Raw genomic sequence first — 7,398 nt, 5'->3', positions numbered from 1 at the left:
CACTGTTTAAAATTAGAATATTTTTGATTCTAATTTTCTATTTATTGGTTTTCCTATATCTAATTTACTTAAAAGTTCCAAAATATTCTTTTTACTCTCTTGTATCCTTTAATATTCCTCAATAGAGTGCAAAGTACTATACTAATTACATTCAAATTTAATAAATTTGTTTGGGATTAATATTATAAATTCTTGTATATTTGTATATTATAGAACACAATTAATCGTTTAATTTTTCTCAAATTTATTATTATACATTGTTTAATAATCAAACTTTTTATAAAGTATCTTATTGTATTATTGGGCTCAGCCTGTACAATTTAAATAAATAAGGATGAAAAAATTGTTTTATGCATTGAATATGTATTAACATTTCATAGTATATACAAAATGAAAAGTATTGATCAAAACGTACAATTTTAAAATATTCAAATGTAATCATTGCTGTCATTAGACACACAGCAACTAGGACATTTAAAAACATTTTACATTTATTTTAACGTTAAATAAAATAAACACACTAAAATTAAATTTTTAATACTATTAATGATAAAATTAACAACTAAGTAAATAGTTTAATTTTCACATGATTTTCAAAACTATCGTTCAGACAAATTAATTGCGAATTTACTGCATTTGTATGTTCTATACTGCTTTCATGACTAGATACCAATTCTTCAGCATATTTCCCACCATGAAAACTTGATTTCGAAAATGAAGAATTTAATTTACTATCAAAAAGAAATAATTCAAATGGAAAACAAATAACTATTTAAACTGATTTAGGAAATATTAACCATTACCTGGTCATTATATTACCATAAAACATTTTTCGATCGAATAATATAATTGTAGAAAAGCTGCAGCCCAAAGATAATATTTTTTCGGGGATCCTGGGCTATAGGCCGCTTAGCCCTACCCTTCCGGCTCTGTATAGACGAATAGTTAAGTACAACACAATATTATATAATTATATCATGTACGTAAATATGTTTTATTACAGTATAAATGTTGTTTTTTAAGTACTAAGCTTGTAAACTTTCAATATAATAACTTTTTGCAAACAGTAGAAAATTCAAAAACTCGGAGGAAGCTTTTAATAAAATCAATAAATTAAAAACTAACGAATAAATAGGATAAAATTACTCCAATAACATTTTTATCGAAATAAAAAAAAGATTGGTCGTGAAGTAAAAATAATTGTGTACTCAAATTCTAATGACTTGGAACGCTGAAATTGACGAGTCTTTATCAAGTATAGAATTAAAGTAAAAACGATAAAATAGTGAGTACAATTATTATTTGTGTTTAAAAATTGCATCAACACTCGTTGCTATCTATTATAGAACCTCTGGATGATACTATAATATCCCCCATGAAATAATCCATGCATTTTACCATTTCTTCCAAGACAGGGTGAGACAAAACCCTGCTTATCGCTTTCGGGCTTCAGGGTAGTATCATACAGTTATAGCGTGACTAGGTGTTTATTGAATCGTGATAAGTTCTCAATAGTATTGCAGTCTGCAGGCTTGAGTGTTTAATAATTTTTTATTTAATACCTCATGTTTTGTGTACTCGTTTCGTTGGAATAAATTCAAATTATTTTTATATCAGTATCGTTTACATTATAAAAATATTATTTATTATTCAATTTTTTATAATGGAAGCGTTAAAAAATCATCACCAACTTTTTGATTTATTGCCGAATGAAGTAATTGTAAACACATTTACCTTTATAGACGCAGACACGCTTTTCGATTGCAGACTTGTGTGTAAACGATGGAAGGAACTAATAGATGAATATGCATTTCAAGAAAAAGCTGCTCGAGAAAACGAGTTTATGAATGATGGCCGAGGGTACTACAGTTTCTCACAAATCAATTCAAATGACATTAGAAAACTGGATTTACCGTGGTACGTTTTTTATGTGATAATCAAATATGATCCATTCAACAGAAACTTGGTGAAAAACCACTGTGGGCAGGGTAAGTAGTAAATAAATTGTATACCAGGTTTATACCTGTTTCTTATAAGAATTTATAATAGTTTATACAATCTCATGATGATTATTTTATCAAATATAGGCGGATTAAACCATTGGGGAAATATTACTAATACGTTATGGTCTATGCCTGGTGATTTTGATATGTTTAACTTTGTTGACATGTCGTGTATTCAACAAATACCACAGGATAATCGTTATGTTTTATCCGATCCAGATTTTGATGGATATACAAGTTGTTTTGTTATTGATTTTCAGTATTTACGGACAATAGATCAACAAATTATATTTAAAGATTATGGTTTAAATGAAATCGTGATGAAAACTCTTCGACCTAAAATTTCATTTAGTGCATGGTACTGATACTCACATTTAAAATATTTTCTTTATATCACATAAAATTTATGTTTTGCAGGTATTATAGAGATAATAGTCAACATATCAGTTATACGTTACGCGCAACTGTTCACAGTAGAACAAATGAAATCATAGGTCTATGTGATAATGTCGATACTGGTCTACAAAGGGAATTTGGATGGAATAAAGTTTGTATAATATCACCTAAACTAATATCTTAAAAGACTCTAATAAAACTATCATTAAATATTATTTTTTAGGTTTCAAATTCGTTTGAAATTCAAGGAGATGAAACTTCCTTAATTCTACACCATTCCATAATGGACTCAAGGTTTTCATGTTCGATGACCAATTTTAAAATGTCGTGCTCTGTAGTTAAAATTCCGCTACCAATAAAATATAAAAATGTTAATTCTTACATGTATATCTAAATATATTCTAATGTTTTACATTTTAAGTTACTTAAAAAATTCCTAGAACTAAAGTATTGTTGATTTATTATTAGTTTTAAACATATCATACATTACATTGTATATATATATATATTATTTTAAATAATTGTTACTTATTGTATATTATATATTTATTTTTACATAATACTTTATATTTATCCAAATTAATTAGTAAAATCATTGACTTCTGTTGTTATAAATTTATCTTATAATATTAATATTGATAGGAAGGTATACTTTATTATATATATAATATGTATGTATTAATATATAATTTAATATGATATAATAACATAAAATTGTTAGCCAAAATAAGTCCAATTCATACATATTACCTATTACCTAATACCTATTTATAGTACAAAAATAATTAAACAAACCTATTTTATGTACATGTAGATTAAATCCATTCGACTCAAATCAGAATCTATACGATACATATGTATATTTAAAGAATATGTGATTTATGTTTTGCACCAATATCATATCATAATGTTTGAACGTGCAATGTATGTGTAGTAGGTTATGTAAAAAAATAAATATTACGAAACGGTATTGTATTCAAATTAATAATATATTGTTTATACTTCCCACACAGCATTAGTTAATCATAAAGATTACATAAATATTAAATATGAATTGCATTTAAAATATTTTGTAGACAATTAAAAATTGAATAAACCTTAAAATGTAACATTAAATAAACATAATAAAATAATATCTTATACTTATTTTTTATTCATTAAAGAAAATATATTTTATTTTCAACGGATATGTTACATAAAATGCATTTTAAAATGTAACATTAAATGAATATATTACAGTAATATTTACTTAACGTTTAAAACCAATATTTTACTCAATATTTATAATTAATATTTTGTTTTTATTTTCTATTCATTGAATAAAATATATTTTATTTTAAATGTAAATTGTACCTTTAGACAAATCAAAATGTAACACTAAATGAATATACCTACCATCAAAATTTATTTATATGTATTTATGCTTTATTATCTTAAAATTTTTTTTTTGTTTTCTTAACGCGTTATTAATTTTAGAATTACTAGTTAAATCTGGTAATTATAAGACACTTGTTGATTCACGCTCTATCCTATTAGAAATAAAATCACAATATGTATATATAAAAAAATACATTATAAACTTTGTTTTTTAATACTTTTAAAAAACTATGGTATGCTTAATATAAATATGCTTATATTTTATTATTTTGATATTTAAAATAATATACTAAAGACTATGTTGTTACACAGTTACATCGTTAAAACTGGACAACAAGAAATCACAGTTTTTATAAATAAAAAACATTAAAAGTTGCATTTAGTTTTTATTTTAGTTCTTTTTGTCTAACAAATAGTAAATTTACATTCTGCAGAATTAATTTTGTGTTATTAATAATTGTATTATTATCAATACTACAATCTGAATAATATAAACATGAAATGTTATGATCAATAGCTGTAGTTAGTTTTATTTAAAGAAATTTTATTACAACATTTTATTTACATAATTTATTTATTATGTTTAAAACTGAATACATTTGTATGAGATATGTCACTGTTTAAAATTAGAATATTTTTGATTCTAATTTTCTATTTATTGGTTTTCCTATATCTAATTTACTTAAAAGTTCCAAAATATTCTTTTTACTCTCTTGTATCCTTTAATATTCCTCAATAGAGTGCAAAGTACTATACTAATTACATTCAAATTTAATAAATTTGTTTGGGATTAATATTATAAATTCTTGTATATTTGTATATTATAGAACACAATTAATCGTTTAATTTTTCTCAAATTTATTATTATACATTGTTTAATAATCAAACTTTTTATAAAGTATCTTATTGTATTATTGGGCTCAGCCTGTACAATTTAAATAAATAAGGATGAAAAAATTGTTTTATGCATTGAATATGTATTAACATTTCATAGTATATACAAAATGAAAAGTATTGATCAAAACGTACAATTTTAAAATATTCAAATGTAATCATTGCTGTCATTAGACACACAGCAACTAGGACATTTAAAAACATTTTACATTTATTTTAACGTTAAATAAAATAAACACACTAAAATTAAATTTTTAATACTATTAATGATAAAATTAACAACTAAGTAAATAGTTTAATTTTCACATGATTTTCAAAACTATCGTTCAGACAAATTAATTGCGAATTTACTGCATTTGTATGTTCTATACTGCTTTCATGACTAGATACCAATTCTTCAGCATATTTCCCACCATGAAAACTTGATTTCGAAAATGAAGAATTTAATTTACTATCAAAAAGAAATAATTCAAATGGAAAACAAATAACTATTTAAACTGATTTAGGAAATATTAACCATTACCTGGTCATTATATTACCATAAAACATTTTTCGATCGAATAATATAATTGTAGAAAAGCTGCAGCCCAAAGATAATATTTTTTCGGGGATCCTGGGCTATAGGCCGCTTAGCCCTACCCTTCCGGCTCTGTATAGACGAATAGTTAAGTACAACACAATATTATATAATTATATCATGTACGTAAATATGTTTTATTACAGTATAAATGTTGTTTTTTAAGTACTAAGCTTGTAAACTTTCAATATAATAACTTTTTGCAAACAGTAGAAAATTCAAAAACTCGGAGGAAGCTTTTAATAAAATCAATAAATTAAAAACTAACGAATAAATAGGATAAAATTACTCCAATAACATTTTTATCGAAATAAAAAAAAGATTGGTCGTGAAGTAAAAATAATTGTGTACTCAAATTCTAATGACTTGGAACGCTGAAATTGACGAGTCTTTATCAAGTATAGAATTAAAGTAAAAACGATAAAATAGTGAGTACAATTATTATTTGTGTTTAAAAATTGCATCAACACTCGTTGCTATCTATTATAGAACCTCTGGATGATACTATAATATCCCCCATGAAATAATCCATGCATTTTACCATTTCTTCCAAGACAGGGTGAGACAAAACCCTGCTTATCGCTTTCGGGCTTCAGGGTAGTATCATACAGTTATAGCGTGACTAGGTGTTTATTGAATCGTGATAAGTTCTCAATAGTATTGCAGTCTGCAGGCTTGAGTGTTTAATAATTTTTTATTTAATACCTCATGTTTTGTGTACTCGTTTCGTTGGAATAAATTCAAATTATTTTTATATCAGTATCGTTTACATTATAAAAATATTATTTATTATTCAATTTTTTATAATGGAAGCGTTAAAAAATCATCACCAACTTTTTGATTTATTGCCGAATGAAGTAATTGTAAACACATTTACCTTTATAGACGCAGACACGCTTTTCGATTGCAGACTTGTGTGTAAACGATGGAAGGAACTAATAGATGAATATGCATTTCAAGAAAAAGCTGCTCGAGAAAACGAGTTTATGAATGATGGCCGAGGGTACTACAGTTTCTCACAAATCAATTCAAATGACATTAGAAAACTGGATTTACCGTGGTACGTTTTTTATGTGATAATCAAATATGATCCATTCAACAGAAACTTGGTGAAAAACCACTGTGGGCAGGGTAAGTAGTAAATAAATTGTATACCAGGTTTATACCTGTTTCTTATAAGAATTTATAATAGTTTATACAATCTCATGATGATTATTTTATCAAATATAGGTGGATTAAACCATTGGGGAAATATTACTAATACGTTATGGTCTATGCCTGGTGATTTTGATATGTTTAACTTTGTTGACATGTCGTGTATTCAACAAATACCACAGGATAATCGTTATGTTTTATCCGATCCAGATTTTGATGGATATACAAGTTGTTTTGTTATTGATTTTCAGTATTTACGGACAATAGATCAACAAATTATATTTAAAGATTATGGTTTAAATGAAATCGTGATGAAAACTCTTCGACCTAAAATTTCATTTAGTGCATGGTACTGATACTCACATTTAAAATATTTTCTTTATATCACATAAAATTTATGTTTTGCAGGTATTATAGAGATAATAGTCAACATATCAGTTATACGTTACGCGCAACTGTTCACAGTAGAACAAATGAAATCATAGGTCTATGTGATAATGTCGATACTGGTCTACAAAGGGAATTTGGATGGAATAAAGTTTGTATAATATCACCTAAACTAATATCTTAAAAGACTCTAATAAAACTATCATTAAATATTATTTTTTAGGTTTCAAATTCGTTTGAAATTCAAGGAGATGAAACTTCCTTAATTCTACACCATTCCATAATGGACTCAAGGTTTTCATGTTCGATGACCAATTTTAAAATGTCGTGCTCTGTAGTTAAAATTCCGCTACCAATAAAATATAAAAATGTTAATTCTTACATGTATATCTAAATATATTCTAATGTTTTACATTTTAAGTTACTTAAAAAATTCCTAGAACTAAAGTATTGTTGATTTATTATTAGTTTTAAACATATCATACATTACATTGTATATATATATATTATTTTAAATAATTGTTACTTATTGTATATTATATATTTATTTTTACATAATACTTTATATTTATCCAAATTAATTAGTAAAATCATTGACTTCTGTTGTTA

The 7,398-nt window shown here is 25.1% G+C and overlaps 3 protein-coding genes across 3 annotated transcripts; all 3 read left to right on the top strand.

Annotated features, from left to right (window-relative positions):
• Positions 1-1,649: 1,649 nt before the first annotated feature.
• On the top strand, positions 1,650-2,830 carry LOC113559914 (F-box only protein 6-like). Its single transcript, XM_026965694.1, has 4 exons — positions 1,650-1,988; positions 2,088-2,361; positions 2,421-2,550; positions 2,623-2,830. Exons 1-4 carry the CDS (start codon positions 1,664-1,666, stop codon positions 2,791-2,793), a joined length of 900 nt encoding a protein of 299 aa, XP_026821495.1. The 5' UTR covers positions 1,650-1,663; the 3' UTR covers positions 2,794-2,830.
• Positions 2,831-6,039: 3,209 nt separating this feature from the next.
• LOC113560072 (F-box only protein 6-like) lies at positions 6,040-6,386 on the top strand. The gene has a single exon (XM_026965852.1). The coding sequence runs from the start codon at positions 6,054-6,056 to the stop codon at positions 6,384-6,386; it is 333 nt and encodes a 110-aa protein (XP_026821653.1). The 5' UTR covers positions 6,040-6,053.
• Positions 6,387-6,455: 69 nt separating this feature from the next.
• On the top strand, positions 6,456-7,220 carry LOC113560073. The gene is made up of 3 exons (XM_026965853.1): positions 6,456-6,751; positions 6,811-6,940; positions 7,013-7,220. The coding sequence occupies exons 1-3, from the start codon at positions 6,456-6,458 to the stop codon at positions 7,181-7,183; spliced, it is 597 nt and encodes a 198-aa protein (XP_026821654.1). The 3' UTR covers positions 7,184-7,220.
• Positions 7,221-7,398: the final 178 nt, after the last annotated feature.

The sequence above is a fragment of the Rhopalosiphum maidis genome, chromosome 3 (assembly GCF_003676215.2).
Source record: "Rhopalosiphum maidis isolate BTI-1 chromosome 3, ASM367621v3, whole genome shotgun sequence".
In the NCBI taxonomy this organism is placed as follows: domain Eukaryota; kingdom Metazoa; phylum Arthropoda; class Insecta; order Hemiptera; family Aphididae; genus Rhopalosiphum; species Rhopalosiphum maidis.
Note: the sequence above shows the minus strand (reverse complement) of the source record. Positions and strands in the feature narration are given on the sequence as shown.